Source organism: Aythya fuligula, chromosome 29 (assembly GCF_009819795.1).
Source record: "Aythya fuligula isolate bAytFul2 chromosome 29, bAytFul2.pri, whole genome shotgun sequence".
In the NCBI taxonomy this organism is placed as follows: Eukaryota; Metazoa; Chordata; class Aves; order Anseriformes; family Anatidae; genus Aythya; species Aythya fuligula.
This window is the reverse complement of record NC_045587.1, coordinates 241,313-267,550: the sequence shown is the minus strand read 5'-3', so window position 1 is coordinate 267,550 and position 26,238 is coordinate 241,313. Positions and strand designations below refer to the sequence as shown.

At 51.8% G+C, this 26,238-nt stretch overlaps 3 protein-coding genes across 3 annotated transcripts in view; all 3 read left to right on the top strand.

Moving 5' to 3' along the window:
• The first annotated feature begins 1,260 nt into the window (after nucleotides 1–1,260).
• Nucleotides 1,261–18,318, top strand: FAIM2 (Fas apoptotic inhibitory molecule 2). Its single transcript, XM_032204904.1, has 12 exons — nucleotides 1,261–1,385; nucleotides 2,960–3,140; nucleotides 5,811–5,914; nucleotides 6,041–6,105; nucleotides 6,817–6,870; nucleotides 9,222–9,272; nucleotides 9,821–9,860; nucleotides 10,579–10,616; nucleotides 11,805–11,892; nucleotides 12,434–12,529; nucleotides 14,379–14,432; nucleotides 15,545–18,318. Exons 1-12 carry the CDS (start codon nucleotides 1,371–1,373, stop codon nucleotides 15,692–15,694), a joined length of 936 nt encoding a protein of 311 aa, XP_032060795.1. The 5' UTR covers nucleotides 1,261–1,370; the 3' UTR covers nucleotides 15,695–18,318.
• A 2,029-nt stretch (nucleotides 18,319–20,347) lies between these two features.
• LOC116499905 (RNA 5'-monophosphate methyltransferase-like) lies at nucleotides 20,348–22,202 on the top strand. Its single transcript, XM_032204757.1, has 2 exons — nucleotides 20,348–20,539; nucleotides 21,529–22,202. The coding sequence occupies exons 1-2, from the start codon at nucleotides 20,348–20,350 to the stop codon at nucleotides 22,132–22,134; spliced, it is 798 nt and encodes a 265-aa protein (XP_032060648.1). The 3' UTR covers nucleotides 22,135–22,202.
• LOC116499899 (keratin, type II cytoskeletal cochleal) overlaps nucleotides 20,482–26,238 on the top strand; it is a 60,458-nt gene continuing 54,701 nt past the window's right edge. The window contains exons 1-2 of the mRNA XM_032204752.1: nucleotides 20,482–20,539; nucleotides 24,750–24,857. The gene's annotated coding sequence lies outside the window, so the exon portion shown is untranslated. The remainder of the gene's footprint in view (nucleotides 20,540–24,749; nucleotides 24,858–26,238) is intronic.

Below are 26,238 nucleotides of genomic sequence, written 5' to 3'. Positions count from 1 at the left end.
ATTTGGCCAACAAATGCCAGATGTGATGCCTGCTCATGGAATGAAGAGCAGTAAAATAGCAGAGTTCACTTGGGAAGGACGTGCAAATGGCTTGGAGGGGCTGGGGAAGCACCCGGGGAGGATACAGCTCCTGGCACAGCTCCTGGTCTGGTGGAATCTCAGGACTGCCCCAAAATGTGCTTTCATTTTGTGGGAGCGTGGTGCGAGCCCGTTCTGCCAGCATCTCTCACCCATGGCAAGCCTGTCTGCGTCTGCCCATGTGTTCAGACGGGGTGTGCTCTGCGTGTGCCGTCTGCCCCGGGCAAACCTTCTGTCTGTGTGAAGCACTTCACTAAGGAAAGCGGGGATTTTGTTCTCTCCTGTGGCTGGGGGGAGGGAAGTGGGGGTGTCTCCATCTGCCCGTGCCCTCCAGGCTGTAATCCCCCTCCCCACCTCTCCCAGGTACTGTCACTGGGGGTGCAAACCCCCATTCACTCGGTGCCCCTTACTTTTGACGTGGAGACTCCCGGTTCAGCTCCCTGCTTCGTGGATTCAGTACAGGAACAATATTGCTTCTGTGGTGGGGGCTGTGTGGTGCTGGAGGTCTGCTGCCTCCCCCCCCCGTCCCTCCAGGACACCTCCAAGCCCTCCCTGTGACCCCCAGCTGGGGCTGCCTGGGGAGCACAACGCACGTGGGGCAAACAAGCCTCGTCCTCTCTATCCCGCTCTGTTCAAAGCCTGAAAAGGGTCACGAAGAAAGCCAGGGCTGTGCACGATTCCTCCCTCCTGCTCTTGTGTTACAGAGCTCGGCTCAAGGCTCTCTGCCCTGGTGAAGCATCCAGCCCCTTGCAATAGCCCTCAGTGCGCCGTGCCCAGCTGCAGCAGGGCCCACTGGTTGCTGCTGCTGCTCCCCAGCCCACGGTCGGCTCTGAGGTGCGGTGGTGGAGAGATGCTGCAGCAAAGCATCCTCTGCATCTCCCTCCCCTTTGCAATCCCAGCCCCGAGTTCAGCATCCCAGGGGCAGCTGCTTCCCACCCTGCGGCTGCCTCCCCAGCGCTGCGCTGTGCATCTTCCCCAGCCTGCATCCTCCCCATCGCTGCCGGTGGCTGCTTGCCTCTGGTTTTGTCATTTTTAGCTCTTTCTTTCCCGGCTTCCCCCTGTGCTGCAGGCTGGGAATGGTACGGTCCTCCCTCCAGCTCCCGTTGCTCCGTGGATATTGCTAGAAGGTGAAGGCATCGGCGCACGCTGCGGAGGCTGCAGCGGCTGCAGCCAGCCCCGAGACACCCGGGAGAGGAGGCAGCAGGGGCTCGGCGTGGAGGCTCCTGCTCAGCTACGGCCTTCTCCTTCTGCCAGCCTCACGCAGGGGCTGCCTGCAACCTTAGCGAGGCACCATGACCCAGGGCAAGGTAGGTGGGAGGCCAGCGCTGGGCTGATGGGTCGTCATGCGTGCAGAATTGCTGCGTGGCTGGGGGGGGGTGATGGGTTGGAGTGAGGGGGTTTAAGGGGTAAAAGAATTGCTATGGGGGGGGGGGGGAGCTGGGTACCAGTGGAAAGCCTGGTCTGGGGTGCACTGGTCCCTGTGGTGGGGGGCGTTTTGGCAGAGAAAGGGGATGGAGGTGATTATGGGGTTGGGGGCTGGTTTTTGTGCTGCTGGATGTGGAGCTCAGCCCTGCCATGGGAGCTGTGGTCGTTTCTTCCACCCATCCTGGATGCTGGGGACCTCTGCGGGGTTCTTGTGCTTTTCCATCCGTGCTCCAGCACTTGGTACCTGCCTTTAGCACCTCCTGATATGGGGAGCTCTAGGTTTTGGGGTGCCCCAACGCTCTGCTTCCTGGGAGAGGGGGGGCAATGCATCCTCTGCCAGCACAGTGCAGCATTGCCATGACAACGAGGCTGGAGGCTGCCTGGATGCAGGCAGTGCTGGCCCTCCTGCATCTCTTCGCTCATCTCAGGGGTCTTGGGTGCTCTTGGCTACCACGTCCCCGAGGGCAGAGGAGGTGGCACAGTTATCCCGAAGCAGCTGGGTCAGCTCGTGGTGTGCGTCCTGGGATACTCGGAAGGGCTTCTTGCACCTTTTAAATTAAGACCTTTGTGCAGGGACTGTGCTGTCGGTCCCAGGGCTTGTTAATCTGTCTCCTTCATTTTGCACTTTTTGGGTCCTGTGACCCAGCGGGATGCTGTCCCTGATGATGAGCTGGCACCTGCCTTGGCAGCAGGGACAGGGCACCAGGCTCATAGCTTATCCTGGGACAACAAAGATACTGCTAGAAGGTTAAAGAGATAATGTTACAAGGAGAAGAAAGTTGTTGGATGTCCTGATATGGAGCTCAACCCTGTCGTGGGAGCTGTGGCCATTGCTCTTTGCTGGGACTTCGTAGTCTGATAACGTGGGTTCCCAAATCCCTTAACTGCATCTCCAAATTGTGGAAGGCAGAGCGGCTGAGCCGCTAGATGGGCAGAGAGGAACAAGTTGGTTGGCAATTTCTGGGGTCTTGGAGAAACTCCCCTAAATGTGGTTGTAAGTGAAAATGAAGGAGCTGAGGTGGTGTGTGTGTGTTTTGTCTAGAAACTGCAAGTCTTTATTTTGAGGGGAAATTCAGTAACAAGTAGGCAGAAATGCAAAAAATGAGTTGGATGCTTTCCAGTGTTACGCTTGAGCCTGAGGCACGAGGAGGGCTCTGGGCAAGGCTGCCTCTACCCTCAGGCTTGCTTGGTTAGCTACAGTTTTTCATCCCCTTTGTCATGCTGAATGTTTTCTTGTCTCTTCCTCCATCAGTCAGAGGATGCTTGCTCCTGGGGGTGTGGAGATGGGTCCAACACCAGGAGCTGCTGGGTCTCCTCTCTGGTTCCTGGGACCAAATGGAGGAGCCTCAGACCCCTGCCGACGCCTTTCTGGGTTCCCACTGCAGGGCTGTTTCTGTGCCATTCTATAGTCTAATCTTTTTTATTTATTTTATTTTTTTCCCACATTTCTGTGCAGCTGTCTGTGAACAACAAGCCCCCCAACCCTGAGGGACAAGGGGAGAAGAAGGACAATGCCACGGCTCCACCAGCCCCTCCGACCTACGAGGAGGCGACAGCAGGAGAGGGGATGAAGGCCAGTGCTTACCCTCCTCCCCCATCGGTCCCGCTCCACCCCAGCTGGGCTTACGTTGACCCCAGTAAGTCCTATGGCTGTACCCAGGATGAGCCCCTTGCAAAGGGGGAAGAGGGCTGCAGAGATTGCCCTGGGGCTTGTAAAGGAGAGAGGAGCCAGGGACGTGGCAGCCAGTGTGAGCCATGGTAGAGCTCACTGTAGAGTTATGGCTATTAGCTATACATATAATTAAATAATAATAATAAAGTCCAGATTGCCAAAGCACTAAACCACGCTGCCTTCCAGATATGGGACTAAACCCCTGTGCTTTATCCCCTTCCAGTATGGGGATGGTGAAATCCTGGCTCCCAGCTTGCCGCACTGGGCAGTGCCAGCTCCCAGGGCTGGGAAGCATCCTGGTGTGATGCCCCCAGCACTGCAGGCTGCAGCCCCCCCCCTTCCAGCTCCTGCTTCTTTCACAGAAGCTGCTGAAGCGGCAGAATTGACATTGTGGCATCAGTGATGTCTGGCTGCTGCGGGCGGGTGTTCAGAGCCAGCGGAGGTTAAAACCCCACTGGATTCGGAGGCTGAATTGTTCCAGCGTCAGTTTGCATGGCCACGAGCATGACCCCTGGGCAAACAAGAAGCTTTTCTTCCCGGCTGCCACGTGCAGCCTCCGCTCGGAGCTGTGACAAGCGGACAAAGGTCCGGCTGTGCCCGATGCAGGGGAGCCAGGGGACGCAGGATGCGGCGGCTGGCAGGAGGGAATGAGCACGCGGAGCTGCTGGGGGCAACTGCTCTGTCAGCATGGCTTTAGCTGCAGAGAGTGCTGGATTTAAGGACTCCCAAGTCCTTTTGCTCTGGTCCTTCCTCTTTCTTTGCTTTGCTTTGGCAGCTGCCCATTCCGGCCGGCAGGGATGGAGAGGTTTAGGGAAGGGGTAAGAGCAGGCTGAACCCACCTGAGATGTGTGCCTGCATAGTCTGATAGTTTCACAGACTTTTTTCCATTCTTGCTTGCCTTAGGGAATCAGAAAGGGGGTAAATAACCTCCCAGCTTGCTGTAATAACCATCTGGGTCTTTCTACTGTCACGACGAATTACGATGAGTAAAGCCCAAATGGTTTAGGACGCTGCGTTCTGGGTATCGCAGAGACCTTGTTTAGGCGGTGCATCATCTCTCAGCTGCACTGTGGGTTGCAGCTCCCACAGCAGGGGTCTGGAGGTGAGGGGACATGCCACAGGGCTCTGTCTAATGGCTCAAATGAGACTGGAAGTAGCTGGAGAGAAGTGACACGTGTTTTGGGTTGCCTCCTAGAGTCACAAGCTGGGGACACACTGCCTCAAACAGGGCCATGGGTGGGAGATGACTGGTGCTAGGGACACGTTCCAGGGAGGAGGAAAACCCTCCATTCCTCTGAGGCATTTAGATCTTTAATTTGGTGTTTAGGTGCCTTGATTACTTTGAAGCAGGAGGCACTGAAGTGCCCTGGGGACATGGGCCTCAGGTGCTCTTGGCCACGTAGATGATGACAGATCTTGCAGAAATGAGGATGCATGGCAGGAGTGCATCCCTGCTGGGTCATAGATGGCACGAGTGATTTATTAGGCACAAAAGGAGCATGAAGGATTTATTTCCTGTCAGTGGCATCCTTAGATCCAGCTTCTACAATAACAGCAAGCAGCCTTTGGCCTGTAAAATAGAAGAAATTTAGGACCAGGGCCTTGAATTTGGCTTTGCTGGTGTCTGCAAGCCTGTCTTCAGTTTGTGTGGGCTTTGCCTCCATCTGCCCAAAGGATCCGAGTATCCCTGAGCTATAAAGCTTTGAGGAGGAGAGACATCTGTCAAACAGGCAGGGATATGAATGTATAGCTGGCGTAATCGCACAAGCCTTGTTTCTATAGGAAACCCAGCTAGAAGTCTTAGTAACACAGGTGGGGGGATTTGCAAGAGAAGTAACACCGGGGAACGATGTGCTAAGATAATTCAGATCTTATCATCAGATGTGGTTTCAGTATTTAATTTTTTTCTTAAGCATGAGGTTCAGGAGTGGGAGAAGGCTACAAGAAACTCCAGCAACAAAAACTTGTATCACAGAGCCCACAGCACAGCAGAGGTGGGCTGTGTGCTGCGGTGGTTTTGGGGGAAGGTTCCCCCAGCAGCTGCACTGGAGTTCTTTCCCCTTGCTTAGGCTTGCTCACAAACTGGTCTGGCTGCGTGCATAGGAACTGGATTCAGGGATGGCCCTTCTGAAAAAGCTGGCTGAAATGAGCTTCTCCCAGAGAAGAGGGCACGCTCTTGACATAAAAAATGATGCAGACACAACCGAAGCTCAGGCAATTACGGAGCAGCGAGGGAATCCTCCTGCACCGGAGCTCCTGATGGGAATGACTGCGGTGCTGAGTCACAGCTCCTCTTGGGGGTGGTTTAATGTTCTGTGAAAGGTGAATGAGGAGATGGTACAAGACCTCTGTCATTAAGGAATTGCTGTTATTGTAGACAGGAATAAACCCTGGCATCCTTGTTGTGTTGGGGCTTGCAGAAATATTTCCCCTCTTTTTGTTCTTGGAGATGCTCCTAGTATGATACAGGAATGAGAAGGGAAGGGAGCACACCCCAGAACACCTCACTTTCATGGTGCGATAAGAAAAAAACTAAAATTTGGGCCTCCTGAACTGTAGTCAATCACTGGGGTCAAATTATTGTGGCCTGGGAGGGAGCCAGGTGATGGGAGCTGATCTCTGGCTTCTGCTTCAGGCACGAGCCCCAGCTATGGCAGCGGCGGGTACCCCGGGGACACGGAGATGCTCACGACCTTCAGCTGGGATGACAGGAACGTGCGCAGGGTGTTCATCAGGAAGGTAAGGGGCAAGAGCCCAGAGGAACCTGGCTGCTCTGGCCTGGGCTCCCCTGGACCACGGAGCTGCTTGGAGTTGGGTGGGCAGTGGGGAGCCTGCAGCTCGCCCATGGGCTGCCTCTCGTTCCAGGTTTATGCCATCCTGATGGTCCAGCTCTTGGTGACTCTTGTTATTGTGGCTTTCTTCACCTTCTGGTAAGTCTGGTGTAGCCGTAATGCTCGCTTTGTACCGTGCATGATCTGCTCCTGTACAACCCATTATGCAGGGTAATTTCTGTTCTGTAGGTACGTGAATTGTTTCAGGTACTTCAACATAAAAACAAGACTGAGGGGTCCCCGAGAGGTCTTTCTGCTATCTCCCCTGAACAGCGCATCATCCCTTCTGGGTGCCATCCCCAGCAGAGGGGCCCGAGCTGCTTGCCCTTGCATTTAACTGCTGCTTCAGCCGTGCCCTGTATCTTTTCTGTTTCGGGAGTTATCGATGTCATCAGAGCCCCAGCTGGAGGGACTGGGTTACCTGCCCTCGCAGAAGCGGATACCCCACGTTCACGCAGTTAGCTCAGGTGGCTGAGCATTTTGGGCATGTGCAGCTCACGTTGCCTCCAGAATAAATAATGAATCACTGTCAGCCCGAGGAGCCGACCTCCTTAATCGCTCCTCAGAGAAAGCAGCAGCCACGCCGCGAGCAAGTCCAACGGTGTCACTGATAACAGCAGGGCTGTCCTTCTGACCTGACAGCTGGAATTTCTTTTCAGCTGGCTGGTCTGCTGGGTAGAGTCTGCTGTGTTTTTGCACATATCCCCACTCTGTGTCACCCCGTGCACATTCCCAGGTTTAATTTAGCAGCAACCTGTGAAGTGATTGGCATTTTTATGCTCTGCTCAGTGTCCCTTTTCTGTCTTGCAGCGAACCGGTCAAGGGGTACATTCAGACACATTCTGCTTGGTACTGGGCTTCCTAGTGAGTATCTCTGTCTTCTCCTCTGGCTATACATGCTCTGAACAGCTCTGGATGTGGCTGTAGTGATGCAGAAATGTTTTCCAAACACTTTTGTGTCTTGCATTTGAGGAGTTACTCCAATTTGTTTGCAAGGCAAGCCAGGGAAATTCATGGATATTTTTGATTTGAGAACAGAAAAAGAAAACTTCACTTAAAAGAGTCTGAGACATGACATGGGCTGGATACCTCCAAATAATTGCCAAAAGAGGGCTTATTGCTCTACAAACCAGGGTCAAAGTAAATACATGAGTATTGCTTGCAGAGCAAACTGGGTAAAACGGAAGAGCTTCTAAGTAAGTTCTGCAGAAACCCAGCTGTGAGAGCTGAAAATACACAGTGGGTACCTTCAAGGCTTCATTCTGCATCCTCCCATGGACAGCAAGGAGGTTGCCTGGGTTTGTACCATGTGTCTTGATAAGCAACAGATGAAGAAGGATGTGGGCAGTGTCAGGGTGGGTGCATTTGGAGATATCAGGGTGAGTCTGGCCCTGTTTTTGTCAGGGCTGTCATGCCAGGCTCATCATCGGGGAGCAGCCTTTGGTGCCCAGAATTTGGGATTCCATTCATTAGGCCAGCCTGGTCTGAAAGGTCAGAGAGGAGGTAGCTAGGCTGCACCTCCGTGCGCTAATATATTTGCAGTTGTGCTGTTTTCTGGATGCTGCTTGGGTTAGTGCTAATTAAGCAGGCAGAAAGCACGATGCAATTGCTTGTGAATGAGGTTCTGCGAACCTGGCTTTAATTAGTTCACACCCAAATCACGAAATGTGTCCAGGCCCGGAGATGAGACACCAGCTTATATAACTTAGAAAAAAAAAGACTTAAAATAGCAATAATAGAAGGCAACTGGCACCCGCGTGCTTCTTTGACCTTAAAAGAAAATAATTTGCTCATCCTTGGCCAATTGGTAGATTGGAGAAGCAGTGCTGCCTTGCAGGGAGACAAGACCAAGGCCTATGCTTTTACCTTTGGGCTCATCTCTTGCTGCTTTCTGGCCAGTTAGCATTTACTTCTTCCTATCCTTCAGCAGGAGCTGGGGACAGGTCCTGTACCTGAGGGACTTAGATTCTGTCTGTCCCTTTCAGCAAGGCAACCTTTCCCTCTGTCCCCAGTTTCTCCAGTTGCTTTCCCTGGTCTGGGTCTGGATCTCCTCTGTGCAGAGACCTGACTTCTCCATCTACACCTCTGAATTAAAAGTGGGTGCCTTGGGGCTGCTCAGTGATGGCCCAGGGAGAATAACGCAAGAGATGTTCATAGTGAGTGCAAAGGAGATGGATAACTGCAGCAGCTCTCTTTGCTCCCTACTTGTTTTCCATCTGCTGAGCTGTGCCCACTCCAGCTTTCCTGGTTTCCCTGTGGGAGAGCAATGCTCAGGTTTATCTTTGGTGCATTTATCATGGCCCGTGGGTTTTGCCGTCATGTTCATTTATTAGACCTAAGGTGAGTGGCTATCGTGCTGCCATCGGCATGCTTGGAAGCTGCTCTCCCCCCCCAGGCACAAGGGTGAAAGTAGGTGAGCAGGTTCCCACCGTGCCGAACCCCATCAGCAGCGTGGAAAAACACCCGGGCTGCGTGACGGCTGGGGCAGGGGGAGACCATCCCTCAGCTCAGGGATTTTTGCTTTGCTGAAGTTGTGTGAGATAAATAACTCGTAGGTGACCTGGGGATGGCATGTGCAACAGCATGTTAGGCTCAGGTCTGTGAGCTTCAGTGTCCTCAGAGGATCGTTCTGGTGAGCTCTTCCTCCAGGGCTGGTGTGGTGGCACGGGACCAATTCCCTTCTCTTACCTCACCTTCCCCTTGACTTTAGGCAAGTCACTTAAACAAAGATTCATGGGGCTGCTGAAATCCCAGCAGGATGCCTCAAGCCCACCAAAGCCAGGTGGGATGCTAGTGATGACAACGAGGGGCAGAGCTGAGCTGCCTCCAGTCAAGGGACTCACACAGCGAGGAATTATCAACAAGAAATGCTTCTGGCCAGTTAGCATTTACTTCATTTACTCTACTGTTGCTCCATCTACCCTGGCCCTGAACGCTACCCTTGCTCTGCTCCAAAACCGTCCTTACGGTTTTCCAAGGATGGTCGCACTGTTAGGGACTGCCATAAGCACAGCAGGCAGCTTTGGGCAGAAAATGACTTCAGCAAGAGGCAGTTGTTGCCTCGCTCCCTACCCAGCCTTGACTTCTGGCACGGTACTTGCATTTAAGCAGTGCAACAGAGCACTAAGACTTGTCATCTGGAGACTTCTCTCCTGCTTCAATACACAACGCTTATGTCTTCATCCCTAATCTGCTTTTTTTTTTTCTCTTTGCAGTGCTGTTTTCTTTGTGACCTACTTGATTCTTGCTTGCTGCTCTGGACCCAGGTAAAATATTTTCTTTTTGGATTTAATACAGCCCAGTGAAGTGAAGGATGAATGTTCTCATCTTGCTGCAAACATGACCAACATCATTGCAGAGAAGGGATGGGGTCGTGCTGGGGCAATGATGCAGGGCCGGAGGTGGCAGCTGTGCTTCCAGGCCTGATGCAGTTGGGAGTTGCTGCAACGCTGCACTAAAAGCTGAAGTCAAATTGTGACTGGAAGGGTTGATGTGTTGCTGCCCGAACTGTGCTGCTGCATTGCTCCAAATGTTCATTGTTAAATACCACAGGGAATGGTTGTCTTTCACTGGCACAGGGCACTGCTGGCTGCTTTGCTGCAATCTCATGGGGGCATTTGCCCTCTTGGCCTCAGAGCACCCCGAATGCTCTCTCATTCCCAGCGGGGTGACTGTCCCCTTGCACCACCCCTGCCTTTTGCTGCGCAGGCTATTAATTACGTGGCACATCTTATGCAACCTGTTGTGGAGCGCTGCTGACGACCGCTGCCCTCTGCATGGCAGGGCTGACCAGCCCCTGTTTGTTCACTTGCAGGAGGTATTTCCCATGGAATCTGATCCTGCTGAGCATCTTCGTAAGTAGCACATCTGGACAGTGTCGGCCCTGCCCCAACAACCAGTGCAGGTTTCACAATGGCTCTAGGCAGCAGAGAAAAGAATCTGGGCTCAGAATTCCTGCAGAAAGCAGGAATTTAATCCTCTGATTGCCCCGCACTTGGGCTGAGGAGCTGTAATTGAACTAAAATGTGATAAGCAGGAAAGAAGAGAGCCTCTGTTTAAACCCTTGTTCACTGAGAGGGTGGTTGTACACTGGAACAGGCTCCCCAGGGAAGCAGTCACTGCCCCAAGCCTGTTGGAGTTCAAGAAGTGTTTGGACTGAGCATTTAGTCGCAGGGTCTGAAATGTTGGGTAGACCTCTGTGGTGCCAGGAGCTGGACTTGATGATCCTCATGGGTCCCTTCCATCTCAGGATATTCTATGATAAAACAAAAGGCCTGCGGAGGCTGGTCGGCTGTGGGAGCTGGGGTAGGGTGCTGGAGGCCTGTGCAGGAGGGTGGAAGGATGGGGAAGGTGGGACTGCTCCCAGCGAGGAGAACCTGCCCTCATTTTAACCTGTCCTGCAGACATTCATCACTGGAGGATTAGAAACTATGTGAAAATTGCTTCTCCCGGGCATCAGTTTGAGGTTTTGCTACCCTTGTAGTTATTGTTCCTGCAGTTGAGATGTTTTATCTGCTGAGTCTCTTCCTGGGACACGAATGCAAGAATAATGTGGTTCTCTTTCCCTCCCAGACCCTCTCCATGGCTTATCTCACTGGGATGCTTTCCAGGTAGGCTGAGCACATGGTCCCTGGAGGTTTTCTGGTCCTGTGTCCTGGGCTTTTCTGTGGGAAAACTGCCTGGTTTCTGAAATAAAATAACTGCTTGATTTCTTTGGAGCTGTTCTGGTAGCCACATGAAGTCACCACCTTCCCTTTTAAAAACACTTTTTAAAAAAGCTCTCTGAGAGCCATGGTGCCACCCCTCCTCTGTCACCATTGGGGCAGAACAGGGTAGGTCTTGGCTGTGCTGAGTCCTGTGGGAGAGCACCAGAGAGCCAGGGACGAGGCAGTGCCTGCACAGAGGGCTGTAGGGGACTGCCATAGACTGATCTCACCCCTCCCGACAAGCAGCACTCTACCAGATGGGGCTGGAGTGACACAAGGAGCTTATTTTCCAGCAGTTTCATTCTATTTTGTACTCTACAGCTTGCTCCCTTTTGCTTGTTTTTACTGTTACAATCTGCTCACAAGATCAGCCCCGGTTCACGTGGGTCCCTGGTGATGAGGCAGGCGAGCCAGTGGGTGTTGATGGATGTGTGCAGGGCACAAAGAAAGTGGTGGCTTCAGCAGCTCGGGGAAAATGCCAGTGATATCGCTCTGCAGTCAAACCAAAGGGAAGAGCAGGAGGCTGGCTCCTGGGGCTGAGCCTCGTGCTGTAACTGAAATCAGTGGGCAGACGTACAAATATAATTTGTATATATAAGCTTGTCGTCTTTCTGCCTGTTCAAATCCTGCCTTGCAGATTTCCAAAACTCAACCCCACTGTTACAAGCATAGCCACAGAGTAACAGTGGCCGCAGCCTTCTGATTTCTCATTGTGCTGCAATGACATTTGTCACTCTATTTTTATTACCTCCCAGTTTGAATCCTCCCCTTCACCATCTGTCCACGGACAGAGAGATTTTTATAGCAAGTCCTCATCTTAGCTGCTCATGAGTTCCCAGGAGGAACAGAGGTGCCCTCCTGCCTACCCTCTTCTACTTAAAGCAAGAGGAAAACCCATCGAGTGTTTTTGGGGTGTTTTCTATCTTTCCTTCCCTTTTGACACTAAGGACCGTTGATAAGGTCAGTGTTGCTTGTGCCCCAAGGACTCTCGCTTTTCCTGTACACCCCCACGGATCTTCTGTCTGTCTTGATCTCTCCTCCCATCCATCCCGTGGAAACCCTAGCAAAGTGGCTCTGCTGTTAATTTTGCAGTTATTACAATACCAAGTCGGTCCTTCTGTGTCTGGGGATCACGGCCCTGGTGTGTCTCTCTGTCACCATCTTCAGCTTCCAGACCAAGGTCAGTCTGTGCTGCTCAGTCCCTCTGGGAGAGGCAGTAAATGGGGTCAGGCAGTGCGAAGGGGCAGGGCTGTGGGGCTCAGGATGCAGAAGAGATCCGAGGAATGCTGGGGTGCAAAGTGAAGGTTACACAGATGCAGGAGTGAGGGATATGTTGGGGTACAGATGGGGTGAGAAGATGCTAATGTATGGGGTAAGTTGTGAGTGGGTATTAGTGGGTATTTTTTTTGTTTTGTTCTTTAGGATTAGGCTAGGATACATGAAGGCACTAACATAAATGTGCATGAAGGGCTTTTGGGTATCAGGGATGAGATGGGTATAGAACTTGTGCCCACAGCAATAAAGGGGGTATGGTGAGTGTTTGGCTCTGCCATTGGGATGGGAGCAGGGCTACAGGACCTGAGATGGAGATGGAGGAATTGCCATCTGACAACAAGATGGGGGCAATGCTGGGGAGTCCCCCCCTGCAGGTGTGTGGGGGTCCCCCTCACTGCCTCTGCAGGGCCCCTGCCCTTGTAACGCAGTGCTCTTTGCCTCTGCAGTTTGACTTCACCTCCTACCAGGGCGTCCTCTTTGTGATGCTCATGGTGCTCTTCTTCGGTGGCATCATTCTGGCTGTGATTCTGCCCTACCAATACGTGAGTAACAACCCGCGTCCCTCCTTCCTCACCCAGTCCCCATCAGCAGGTGAACTCCAGGGCTCGTCTTCAGAGGGGTGTCCTGAAATGTGCAGAAACACCAGCAGGAATGGAAAGCCAGGTGGCTGTCGCCTGCCTGTTGTACAATCAGATAGCAGGCTGTAGGACAGCACTGGCCTGGGGCTTGAGGAAGTTTGCTCCTGTTCCTGCAGCTGTGGAGTGACCCCAAAGCAGGCTGCACCACCTGCTTGTGCCTCAGTTTCCCCTCCACTAAAGCCAGGGTGGTGAGCTGGCTGAAGTGCTGTCCTGCCCTGAATTTGGGCTAAGAGCCCTGCTTTGTTTGGGGCAGGCCTTGGCCTCTGGACAATGCAGCAGTGAGCCTGTCTGGCCAGGCGTGGCTGTAGCCACGCTACCATGGGGCACGGTTCTGCGATGTTTAAATTTTGAGGCTCAAATTTCCCTGACAGAAATAAGCCTCTCTGGGGGGTGACTGAGACCCCAGGAAGAAGTCCAGACCACGACAACCACCTTGCTGCTCCTCCAGCTGCTGCCAGTCCCTCTTGCATGGGTCCAGCCCTTTCCTTTAGCCTCCCATGCCAGCCCTCTGCATCCCCGCTCTTGGCTTGAACCCGGCGTTGTCTGTGTCCAAGTGAAACCCTGGAGCTACTTGTGGCCACGCCTGATAGAGGGTTTGGTGTGGCAGCATGGAGCATCTGGTCTCCATCCAAGAGTCTCATTAGGTGAGTCGTCATTCAGGCAAGAGCCTGACAGACTCTGGAAGAGATCCTGATGAAAGAGGGAAGGTGTGTGGGGCTGTGGGCCACCATTAATCACCCGGAATGCCTGCTTGTACTGGTGACAGCAGCACCTGGCTTTGATCACGGCAGCCTTTAAGAGCCCTTCAACCCTCCTGCCCACCTCACCTGGCTCCTCTGGGGACTTGAGTCATAATCAATGGGCCAGACCTGCAGGAGATGCTCCTGCTGGTACCAGCCCTGGAGTTGACCTGATGATGCACAAATACATGAGTTGCTGCTTCCAAAACCAGAAGCTTGGTTTTGGGTTGTCTTGGCTTGGCATCCGTCTCCCCTCTTCCACAGACGTGCACATAAACCAGGTGGCGGTGCCAAGCCGCTGCCATTAAACTGTTGAGACAACTGCTCTTTATCTTGCAGCCTGTCAAGATAAGCATAGCTTGAGGCAGCTTGTAATGAGCTTGTCTATCTCGGGAGGCAGGCTGCGATCTCGGGGCTGAATCAGCCATCCATGTGGGCAACTTCTCTTGGAATGTGAGCAACATCTCCGTTAGCGCTGTAGGTTACCATGCCACAGCAGGCAAGGGTTGGGATTTGGTCTTAATTTCAGTGAATTTCCTGCTGTGACTCCAACAGATGAACACACTTCAGCTTTAATTAACATGCAAAACTTCGTCTGGCTCTTGGAAGCAATTGGCGTTTCTTCCGGTGGGATCAGCTTGGCTGGATAAATAAACACCTTCCAGGGCTGCTGCAAAATGCCTTTCCATCAGGGCTGAGTAAGAGGTTTCCACAGAGACTGCAGCTGCGTTGCAGTAGGCTGTTCAGAAACACAAGCACCTAGTCTGGAAGCTTATGAGCCAAACAGACATAAAGACCAGAGTGAGAGAGGAAACTGAGGCACAGCGACCTATCACTGCCACAAAAAGGACAGCAACAGAAACTGGGTTGGAACTGGAAGTGGTGCAAATTCAGGGCTGTTAGAGCACTTTCCCTAACTCGTATCCTCCACGTGAGAGCTCAGCTCTCTGCTGTGTCAAGTCCTATCTAACCAGTACTCCTGCAGGCACTGACTGATGGATTTGTTTCTCTAGGTCCCCTGGCTCCACGCGATCTATGCTCTGCTTGGTGCCATTATCTTTACCATGGTAAGTGAGGTGCTGGTCACAGGGCCTGAGAATGCACTGGCAGGAAAAATAAGCAAGTAAATGTGGAATAAATGCTTCTTGCCTTGAAGGGTGCCTAGGGAAGGGACAAGAGTGAGTTTCAGGATTGCAGAGAGCTCCGCATCCTCCAGTGGCTCATGAGTAGCAATTACTGCAGTGACCTCAGCCTTGTCCTGGGAAGGTGCTGCTGTACGTGACGGTGCTGGTGCTGAGCATGGTGCGATTGGCAAACCCGTGCTGTAAGCGCAATACTAGGTGTGAGCAGCAGAAAGCACTGGAGGGGCAGGGCAAAAGGCAGTTCCACAGTGGGAGCAGAGACCAAGCTCTGACACAGCAGTAGGAGCCAGGCTGCAGTGCAAAAGGATGAAATGAGGCAGCAAAAGTGAGCAAAGTCAAGGCAAGGCTGGCTGGATGGCAGGGGGTATGAACTTCCATAACAAATGAAGGAATTGGACAACAGTCAGAGAGCGTGGTCTGGGATTAAGGGGCGTTAGGAAGGCTCATTGCAGGCAGGAAAAGCCCTGAAACAGGGCAGCTCCTTGACCTGAAGTTGAAAAGGTTTAATTCATTCCTTCACCTGCTCCCTGGCTCTCCCTCCTGTGAGCCTTTTCCCGGAGCATGTCCCGGCAGTGCCGTGCTTGCCACTGGGGTGTGGGCATTGTTTGGGAAGATGCTTGGCATTGCCCTGAGGTGGGGGTCAGGAGAAAGGCTGCCTTGGGGTTCAAGGCGGTGCACATTGGGCATGCTGTGAATAAGAACAGTTGGGCAATTTTATTTATTAGCTAATAAAGTCATTTCAAGCAAGCTTGGGTATTTCTTCTGTGATTCATGATTAGAGACTCTTCTGTAAAACACGAGGAGGCTAAACATCTTATTACCCTACAAACTTCTGCCAGAAACGCAGCTGGTGGGGCGAACTGCACACTTAAACTTAGGCACTTTTAAACAGCAGTTATGTCCTGTAAAAAGTGGCAGTGCTCTAGTTGAGGGTACAGTGAAGCAGCTGGGAGAACTCCTTATAGCAAAGCACTTTTTGCTTCCCTGTGCCAAATCTGCTTCTGACTGTCACTTGGTTTTCTCCTCTTTCTTCACAGTTCCTGGCTTTTGATACCCAGATGCTGATGGGGAACCGTCGGTACTCACTGAGTCCAGAAGAATACATCTTTGGAGCTCTCAATATCTACCTGGACATCATCTACATCTTCTCCTTCTTCCTCCAGTTCTTTGGCTCCAGCCAGGAGTGAGGGCAGCAAGGCAGAATCTTCTCTTTGCTGGCAAGATGCAGATGTTTAAAAAAATATATTAAAAGCAAAAGAGGGTTTAAAAACAAAACCAACAACAACCCACCCTTTCTGGCCCACTAGCAGGCTCCATTCTATCAGCCGAGCAAAGCCCCTGGGTTCCTTTATGCAGCTTGTATATATGCTGTTAAGCCTTTGTGACCCAGACAGCAAAGCAGGGCTTAAGTGTTATGTCTGTCCTGCTCCCTTCACTCCTGCTGAGATCAAACCAGACCAGAGACTGGGAGGCATGAGACCAGGATCTTCTCTTCCCCAGAGGCTGTCAGAGTTGCCTGTGTCCTGCGCATCACGGGATGCTGAATTGGTGTGAACAGCTCTGCAAAGGGAAAATCATATTGAGGGAGGAGAGGTAGGGAATTTTGCTAGGATGTTGGCAGGAAAAGCACCTGAAGGAAGGGAAAAAGCTAGGGGACCCCCGTTTCTCACCTGCATTCACTCAGAGCCTCACGGACTCTGCAGAAAAATGTTCCAAATAGTGCCTGCTTTTAGAAAGGCAGCGCATGGGATCACGTAGTCTGGGTGTCCCAGCAATCAGTCCTTCAGGCACAAGGGAACCTGTTCAGGATGTTCGGCCTTTTTGAGGACATCCCTAATGTCCTGCAGAAATAATTCTTCTGCATCCTTTACAGCTGGCTGTGGGACTGAGCCTGCACTTGCTTTCCTTCCCAGCGTGGGTCAGCAGGATCGTTGGCTGTGGGCCCAGCTCCCCAGCCCAGGAGATGTGTATGTCATTGTCCCGAACTGTGGCTCTTCACCTGGTAGGGTTGGGATCCCACGTGAGGATTATTGGCAGGGAATGGCAGAGAGCAGAGGAAAGAGGCTGAGTGTCAGAGCCCATGCAGGGCTAGGCACATCCTGACGGGGGAAATGGGTGGCTGAGATCCTGTGATCCATCCTAAGGATCTGCTGCCTTCACAAGTGGCTTGGTTGCTAGAGATTAAGTGGTTATTACCCAGAAACTGAGGCCAGGATGCGTGCCTGTTGCTCAAAATGGGCCCATCTTTGTAGCAAACACCAATGTCGCCTCTTCTTCTTGCTCTAGCCATTTTCTGGCTTTGCTCCCCCAAACAGGGATGTCAAGGAAGGCAGTGGATGCCTCAGAGCGTGCAGGTAACTTTCCATCTTCCCCTTGCTCACATTCCCCTGTCTGGGGATTAGCTGGCTAATTTCTAACTGTAAAGCTCCAGGTGGAGATAAGAGGCCTTTTGCTCTTATTTAGAAAGCGATCCTTCGTCCTGATAGAAACCCGTATCTTCAATCTCCCTGGAATGCCGGTGCAAGTGCGTCACTGAGCTGCCTCTAGCGATCCCCGCGTGTTAGAGAAAGGCTATGCCAAAATGCTCCGTACTGCACATTCCTCCTCTGCTGCTGCCCTGCCTGTTACCCCTCACATGTTGCATCCTCCCGCTGCACGTGCTCCATGCCCTGAGCTGGGCAGAGGAAAAGGAAAGTTACTGTGCAAAGAATAAATAAAACATGCTTCAACCCCTCAGCGCCTCCGCTGACCTTGTCTGTGACACAGGAGCAGAACTGATGCCTTCCACCTCCCCACTTAAAAAAATAAAAGATAAAAATTGTAGGGATAAAGAAGACGACTGGGATATCATTAAGTTCATGATGGCCTGTTTTCTGCAGTGCAGCATGGAGACAAAACAAATGCTTTGGGTTGCTGAGCAGGCAGGACTGGGGTTAGGGCAGTGTGGGAGATGCACTAAAAATTTACAAAATTTGAGTTTAGAGAGTTTTTTTTTTTTCTCACTTGAACCCATCTAGGCACTTCCAAAATACCTTAGCAGCCTGGTTATGCAGCCTCTTTTGCTCTCAGCAAAAGGTCTGTAGGTATTTCTGCTTTCCAGATTTTGAGGAAGGGTTATGGCATTATGTGAAGAGTTCTGACGGAAATATTCCTAAAACTCCTCCACAGGAGCACAATCCAGGCCAGAGCTCTGCAGACCCCTTTCTGCACTGGGACTTCTCCAAACTGGCCCTGCACACCTTGGACCTCTGTACGAGACCACAGATCTGCAGCCCACTCTGGATCTCTTACTCTTTTTCTTTTTGGTGTGGAGTAAACTCTGCTGCTGCCTGAGCTGCTGCCGCCTCCTGGCTTTCTGCTTCCCCATGGGAAAAGCTTGCATGGCACCTGCTGCATCTCCAGGCCACCCAAGCGGGGACGGCTTGCTGCCCTCACGAGGCCCTCTGCAGGGCTCCCTTCTTGCATGTGTCCTGGTTCCTCTTCTGCACTGACCCCACGGCTCGCAGCCCATCCATGCCAGGCCCACTGAGAGCACTCGGATTGAAGGTGGAAGTCCCCATGGGGCTAATGCAGGATTAGGGGTGAGATATAGGCACAGGCAGGTTTCTCCTGGGTTCCCGGACCCGCTGTGCAGGGGAGGTGCAGGGCTGCTTCACTTCCTCCATGTGGCTGACCCTTATCTGAGGTCTGCATCATCGTGACCCCGGCTCTGTAACCCTGTGATCCTCTAGTCCGGCCATTCTTATGATTTCATTGTAAATAGGATTTTGTATTTTCTCTGAACATTGCTAATAAATTGTTGCAAAACTTAGTGCTGTTGTGAGGTCTCCTGACTGAAGGAAGGTCTGTTTGCATAGCTGGTGCTTCATCCCCCTGGAATAGTAAACGTAAACAAGATTATAGCATGATGTGGCATAGCCTAAAGTTTTAGTGGAGACCAGGCTGGCTCTTCTCTGCTTATGACTAAGGCACACATCCTACATGAAGCAATAAAATGCTTATGGCTCCAACACAGGCATCACATGTAAAGTATTTGAGAATTGAAGGCCAAAGGTCTCCTTGGGTAAGACATCTGCTCTTGCTCAGACTTGGTTTAAGTGAGTGTAGGGTTCAAAACCAACTAAGTAGAGGCCAGCAAGTGTTGTCAACAAGGTACCTGCTTAAGAGAGCATTTCCAGCTGCTTCTGGAGAGCAACCTGACGCACTAAGCTTTCTCTAGAGAGAGTGGGGGAAAATAAAAAGCCTCCAGAGAGCTATTCACATGATGTAAATCAATGCCTACACTGGGCGGTGAAATCTCTCTCTCCATCAGCCATGGATTAGTCCAGGCTGTCAGAGGAGAGCAATACCAGCTGCAGCACCTTGTAGTGACAGATCTCTGCTCCTTAGAAGAAGCTATGCTCAAAAGGCAGGCGTGAGATTTTGTTTCCTAAAAAGCATGGCTAAATGGTGAGGTACAGCCCACAGATGCATTTTTCTGCAGCAATAAAATATTTTGTGTTGTTGTGTTGGATAACTTAAGCTTAGCTGCTCCTGTAATTAACAAAAATGGAATAAAAGGCTGATGATTCTGTCCAATTTCAACACTTGACTCTTGAGGAATACAGCAAACATTCATTTGGCCTAAAGTTGTAAGTGTAATGGGACCACTTAGAGGTGGGATGTGGAAGAAAGGAGGAGGTAGAGAGATTCATCAGTGTGTGATGGATGTCAGAAAGAGGAAGGTATCAAGCTGCTTCCCATGCCTATAGCAAAGAGGACAAGAATTTAGGGACCCTATTTGCAGCCAGAAAGATTCAGGGGAAACCTTTAAAAAAAAAAAAAAATCCTCTTGCACAAGAGGAGGGGAATATATATATATATATTTGTCCTTCTTCCTGTCTTCTTTCCCTTTCACGATTGAGGTGTGTCGAGGATGGAGACTTCCTGCAGATCTCTGCTTGTTTTTCCCATGGCAGAAGCCAAACACAAGGGCCCAACCTGTTTCTGAGCTCCTGGCGCCCTCTGCTCTTCATGCTGTAACAACAGCTGACATCGGTGTGTGGAATGAACCGAGGTTCTCCTAAAACCTTCCCCCTGGTGGAGACGGAGTCTTTTACCCCTCTTTTTAACTACAGGCTTTTTTTTTTTTTTTTTTCTTTTTTTTTTTTGTCTGCTATGAAATCTCCCACCAGCTACCTATCTACAGACATGAGCCATACCAGGATGATCATTTTGGTTTTGTTTTCGTTTTGTTGGTGTGTTTTGATTTGTTTAACTAGCGTTTTATAACATTTCGTGAAAGCTTCTGTAAACCAGAGAGCTGCCCCCGAGGGCTGCACACACAGGCAGGTTTCCATGCTGGTGCTGGGGGAAGCTGAAATGAACTTTATGGTTAATTAGCCTGGCTGTGGGTGCTCTGTTGGAGCTGGTGGCTCCCGCAGGGCCCTGCCACCAACGTGCCCCAGGGTGGGGACCCCCCCCAGGGCCTGAGCCCCTGCCCCAGGCCTCGGCAGCACCACAGCAACGCCGGGGCAAAGGGCAAAGGTGGCAGGGCCAAAGGTGACCCCGGGGGTGGACGCTGCCCTTCCTCGGCCTGCTCCGATGCGACGGGGACTGGACACTTTATTTTTATTAAAGCAAAAAATCTACAAATTCTTCTTTTCGCACAAATGGACCTGCAAAGTCTGGGCTAGGAGGACAGAGAACAACCCCAGCGGCCTTGGCCCTCACCCCCCCCATCTCCGCAGCAGCTGTGCGCATGCGCGACTTCCCCCCCCCCCCCCCCGGAACCTTTCTGCCCCGGAACCTTTCTGCGCCCGCTCGGTCCGCGCCCGGCGCTCACGGGGGAGGGAGGCAAGATGGCGGCGCCCAGCAGCGCGGCCCTTCCCGGCCCGGAGCCCGGCGCTGCTCCCTACGGCAACTTCCCCAACTACTCCCGCTTCCACCCGCCCGAGGCCCGCGTCAGCCTCCTGCCCGGCGGCCTCTTGCGGCGGCTCTTCCCCGCGGCCGCTCGCCCGCTGCTGGGCCTCGACGTGGGCTGCAATTCGGGGGTAAGGGGGCGATGGGGGGGGGGGGTTGTGAGGTGAAGGAAGGGGGGGGGCGGCCTGGGCTGGGGGATGGGTGGGGGGAGGTGGGGGAGGGCTGGGGGGGGGGCTGGGATGGTGTGGGGCACTGGGGGGGGTGAGGGAAAGGCTGAAGGGGAATGGGGGTGGTGAGGGAAATACTAGTGGGGGGTGGTGGGAGGGGGTCCGGGGGGTTGGGGGTGGGCTTGGGGGGCTGGGGGGGGAGGGAAAGGCTGAAGGCCTCAGGCGTTATCTCAAGGACAACCCTAGGTCCTGCTTCAGATGCACCCGCAGAGCAGGCCAGGCAAAAAATGTTCCCAGTCCAGTTCTGTTGAAATACAGAGACACCACTAGGGGACGCTGCCCGCCCGTGTGAGCTGCGTGCACCTGCAGTTGTCCTTGGTGTCATTCAGGAACTTCATCAAATCTCCTTTCATGAAAGATAAATACGCTTGCCGCTGAGTGGCGCGCTCTGCAATGGGAAATTCAGAAGAAAACTCTCCTTAATTCTCATTTGCTGCAGTCTCGTGGTCAAGAAGTGTCTCTTCCTGTAGCATGAGAGTAAGAAATGCATTTATTCTTAATTAGGCATTATAAATAGCTCTCAGTCTTGCTAGGGAGCTCTGAGGCTCAGCTAGGAAAACCAGTGATACCTTGATATTGGATGGGGAGATTCAGCAGGACTTGTGTTAGTAAAACTCATTCACCTTACTCAATTTTTTTCCCCAGCAAACCCCCCAGGAGGGGTGATGCAGGTTTAGTTCCAATTTCTGGCAGGCTTTCTGGTAGTCAGGGCTGCTGGGCTGCTTTTCCCTTCAGAAAGGAGGATTGTCAGTGAGCTTACTGCTCTAACTGTTTCGAGAGAAGGCTCTGAGTTGGTGCTTGTACCTTGCTGCTGAGAGTGGGACCCGATGTGCTTGGTGAGGTGACCGAGGCAGTGCAGGCCCTGTGAAGTCCTGTTGTTTTCCTTCCTGCAGGAGCTAAGTGTGGCTCTGTACAGGCATCTGCTCGGCCTTCAGGACAAAAGCAGCCTGGAGCAGCATGCAGCTGGGAAGGATCTGCACCTTCTGTGCTGTGACATTGACGCAGCGCTGATTGAGAGGGCTCGGCAGAGCAGCCCCTTCCCTGCCTCCATATCCTTTGCCAACCTGGACATCATGGACTCGGCTTCCAGGGAGCCGTTCCTCAGCTCCTACCTGGGCCGTTTTGGGCGTTCCACCTTTGACATTGGCTTTTGCATGTCTGTTACCATGTGGATCCACCTGCACCACGGGGATAGCGGCCTGAGGGAGTTCCTGGCCTTCCTCTCCTCGCTGTGCGAGTACCTGCTGATCGAGCCGCAGCCCTGGAAGTGCTACAGGGCCGCTGCCCGCCGCCTGCGGAAGCTGGGCAGGAACGATTTCGATCACTTCCGATCTCTTGCTATCAACGGGGACATGGCGGAGAGGATAACGCAGATCCTGACGAAGGACTGTGCGATGGAGCTGGTGTGCTGCTTCGGGAGCACCAGCTGGGACAGAAGCCTCTTGCTTTTTAAATCAAACGGCTCAAACCAAGAGGGCAGGGAGCCCTCGGGGTCGTAAGTGACCGACAAATGGCCTCTCGTGTTCCTGAGCTCTCAGGCCAGGAGGCGTGCACTGGGCACAGAGACAGCTGCAGGAATTCCTACATCCCGATCGGGGTCAGACCTTGACCTCCCCAGGGAGTTTGAGGCAGGTGTGTGCTTGGTTCTGTTCCATCCGCAGAAATGTGGTGACCTTGTGGGTTCCGAGGGCGTTGTTCCTAAAAAGTGCTCTTGAAACCAGAATCGCTCCATGTGTGCTTTCCGTGTGTACCAAGAGTATGCCCTGGACGAAGGGACAACACGTTTTTTGTTGTGTTTTTTGTCTACATAACCTTCTGAGGAAAGGGAAGGCAAATATACTTCAATTCACCTGTGTGACGTGCTGTTTGTCCTGCTTGTTGTCTTATTTTCTCTCTAAAATAATTTGGGAAAGCGTGTAACCTGGTTTACCAGCCGTGAGCAAGTTGGGTCACTTCAGAGCGTGTCTGGCTGACGTTTTGGTCAGGCTGCAGCCCGTGCACCTCTGCCTGGAGTCTGCTTGTGTGGCTGTCAGTGGCGTGATCTCTGGAGCGAAGGATTTCCATGGTAGGGCATGTATTCACGTGAGCGTGTAACAAAGGAAGAGCTCTTTGTAATTATGTCCTTAAAATAAAAATTAATTTTATCCGTGAACTGTTTGCTTTTTAATCTTTCTGCTCCCATTATCTTCTAACCTGCGCGGTCTCAGGTAACTGAGTTTACCTTGTGTTTGCAGGTGTAAATGACGCTTTGGTAAGCCTGCAGCTCAGGTACTGTGTTTGGCTAAGGTTAAAGCGTGACAGCTTCAGGTTGTTTCCTATCATTCGGTAAGATCTAGAAAAGAGCATTAAAAAAAACACCTAAGCAAAATGTCTTAGTTTAACTTAATTTCACTTAATCTCCTGACTGGCTTTTGTTCATGCCTAGTTAGTGGTTTTGTGAGCTTTTGTAGCGAGTAGGAGTCATGCTTCTGCGGTGGTGTTCAAACAGATTACAAACTTTCCGTGAGTGTACTGTGACACGCAGAAATAGATAACCGATGACTCCTGCGAGTTCCTGAGGCCCGCAGCTTCCTCGCCGTGAGGTGAGAGGGAGGCCCAGCTCTGTGCCCGAAGCGTTGTGGCACGGGAAGCTGGAGAGGAGGACGGCTCCTGCAGGAGGTGCTCTTGTCTAGCAGTTCTCGTGCCCAGGTAAGCCCATGTGTACGGGCAGGGAAACTCCGGGCACCTCAGTGTGTCCTGGCGGGGACTCGCTGGTTATTTGCTCTCATGGTTTGATTTCCTCCATAATGATCTGATTAAAGAGCAAAGCGTGTGAGCGCTCTCCCTGGCTGCCCACAGGTTTCTGGATGAGAAGCCACTGGGATCCATGAAAGGATTTTTGGAAAAAATGCTCGTGTGGGTGTGTGCATGTGTGTAAAGGGACTGAGCAGGGCCACAGGAAGGCTTTGAGGCTCTTCTAAATGCAGTTTCCACAGTGCTCTGCTACTTCTGTACGAAAACACTTGGCACTCCCACCAGGAGTCAGGAAGGCTCTTCTGAGGGTTCCTCAGCCCACTCAGCTGCAAACACATGTGTCTACCCGGTGGTGGTGGTTAATTTTCTTAAAAAAGCCTTTAAAAGTCTGCGCTGCTTTTACTACCCTCGTGGGAGGGGAGGGAAAATCAATTCCTCACATATTTTCCTGAGGGTTCACCCAAGCGCCTGCTCTCTCTCTCTCACGTTACATATAAATAACATTTATCACTTCGGTAATTAAGCACCTCATCTGCCACTCACTCACCTACGGGTGAGCTCCTCTGACTGCAGGGGTGTTGGCTCACCCAGCACGGAGGTTGCTCAGCCTCCCCCTCCCCTTCGTTCTGCTTAGGTGCTGTTCCCTGCCCTGCACGGCTGATGGCACTGCAGCATCGCGCATCCCCTGGCCCCAGTCCTTGAGATGTTTTTGTTAGATTGTGTCAATATCAGCTGCGGTTCTCTGGGAACTCTGAAATATTTAGAAAACAGACCTGGAGTATCAGGGCTTTCTGCTCTTCGTTTCTGCATGGGGATTTGCACAGTTGTCTGGGAAAAATTGTTCGCGGAGTTTCTAGGAAGGTAGACAACCCAAAGAATTACACCCAGGAGACTTTCCCTGCGCCGTCTGGAATGACCTTCCTCTTCAAAGAGAGCCTGGTTTATGTTCCTTCTGTGCTGAGTGATAGATCAGTATCTGCCTGGGTGATCCCTGTGGGCTGCTCATTGTTAACAGAATGGTGTTTTTTTCTCTCTCTTTTTTTTTTTTTTTTTTGGCTGTGTACAGACCTGCAAACCAGCCTGGTGTGTATATAACAGTGTGATGACTTCTTATTTGTCTCAAGTCTGGACTATTAAATTGCTAATATCAATATGTCCAACTGTCTCAGAAATGGCAGAGCTCCAAAAGCAGCTCTGTTTGACTCTGGCACAGCAGTATGTTTTGGTTCTGTTCTTCAGATATTGCCACAAACACAACTCAAAATAATGTCAACACAAATCTCTGTATTTCTTGAGATACTGAGTATCTTAGACTGGAGTCAGTCCTTTAGCAAACAGTATTCAAAAAAAAAAACAATAAAATAATCTCTTTTCTTTTCAGCTTGCTGCTTCTGCTCTGCAGGAAGCTCTCACAAGATGAGACAGGTGGGACCCAGCTCCATGACACAGCAGCAGAAAAAAGCCTGTGGATCTCAGCTGCAGAACTTATGTAAGGCTCTGGATGATTTATATTTTTTTAATATACGATACTCTCTGCGTTTTGCAGTGTGGTTAAAAGGTGTTCTCGGAGCTCCTGAAGGTAGAACCTAAGAAAGGTAAAGGTGAAGGTCAAGACCAACACTCCTGCTCCACATTGCTCAGAGCACTTTGCAGAGTTGGGTGCAGAGTTCTTTGTACAGATGGGGAAAGGGAGGTGTCTGTCGCTTGGTTGAGGTGCTGGGGGTGGCTAACCACATAGAACTCAGGGTATTGGGGGTAAGGGATGGCACAGAGGCCTCTGCTGGGAGTCCTGCTCGCCCATCTCTGTGACACGAGGATGGGGCCAGCCTGGTGGCTGCTGCTAAAACAAGGGAGATGCAAAAGTGCTTTCATTACTCAGCCAGGAGCTTATGGCATCAGGCAGCGCTGCCATCTAGGTCCCTTTGCCACTCAGCTCACTCATTTTGTGTCACAGGGTGTGTGTGTGTGTGTGTACGTGTGCCTGCACACCAGGAGGGTAACGGGGAGGTCCTGCTTGCTGCCTCCTACCCCATGGCTCCAGCCCCATGGTTGCCTACAGGAGCCTGCTGAATTCACCCCTTACACGGAGCACACGTGGGTGAGCGTTTCCAGGCAGGTGCAAAATGGTGCGTGGCACTGGGGTGGGACTGGCGGGATGGTGCCCTGTGCCACCTCAGCAGCAAGTGGGGAGTTCCCACACGAGTGCTTTGTCAAGTTCCCAGGCTCTGAGGTTTGTTGCTGGGCCCCATCAGATCTCACCTCAGTTTTTCCATCCCTGACATGAGCTCGATATCCACCCACCAACGTGGAGATTCCTGATGGGGAGAATTTGCTGGGTGTTTGCACAGCACTTTTGAGAATGAAAAATACTGATGAGCTGAGCTGTATCATCAGCTGTGAGCTATGCCATTGTTCCTAATAATCATTGCAGCCACTTCAGATATTAATTAGGTACTGTACGTTCAAAGTGTTCTGACTAATTAAGTCTCACACCACTGCTGTGTAGCAAGTCACACTTAATTATCCTGCTTCCTTGCATGGAACAATCTAGACAGCAGAGGTAAAGCATTGAGTCCTGAGCAGGCCAGCATGAAAGTTGGGCAGGGAACACAGAGGTGCCAGTTTCTGGGTGATTCTGCTGTGGCTTCCAGCCTTTGTAGGATGTAAGACTTCGATGGAGTAAGCGAGAGGGCCTTTTTTAAATTAGCTTTTATTTTTTTAACTTTTATGCTGAGACAGTTTTCTGTCTCCTAGATTCTTGTGCTGGGTGAGAACAAGGGATTCACTGAGTGGGGAAGAATTTAGTGCTTAAATGTGGTGCAATAGCAGCGGCTTTATCAGTTTAACGTTAACAGCTGCCAGATCAAATG

Excerpts from the sequence above, each read along its gene's own strand:
- FAIM2 (XM_032204904.1), top strand. Across the intron at positions 3,141-5,810 it reads CTGGGCTTACGTTGACCCCA|GCACGAGCCCCAGCTATGGC; the intron begins GTAAGTCCTATG and ends CTTCTGCTTCAG. Across the intron at positions 9,273-9,820 it reads GCTTGCTGCTCTGGACCCAG|GAGGTATTTCCCATGGAATC; the intron begins GTAAAATATTTT and ends GTTCACTTGCAG.
- LOC116499905 (XM_032204757.1), top strand. The coding sequence starts at position 20,348 with ATGGCGGCGCCCAGCAGCGCGGCCCTTCCCGGCCCGGAGCCCGGCGCT. Across the intron at positions 20,540-21,528 it reads ACGTGGGCTGCAATTCGGGG|GAGCTAAGTGTGGCTCTGTA; the intron begins GTAAGGGGGCGA and ends TCCTTCCTGCAG.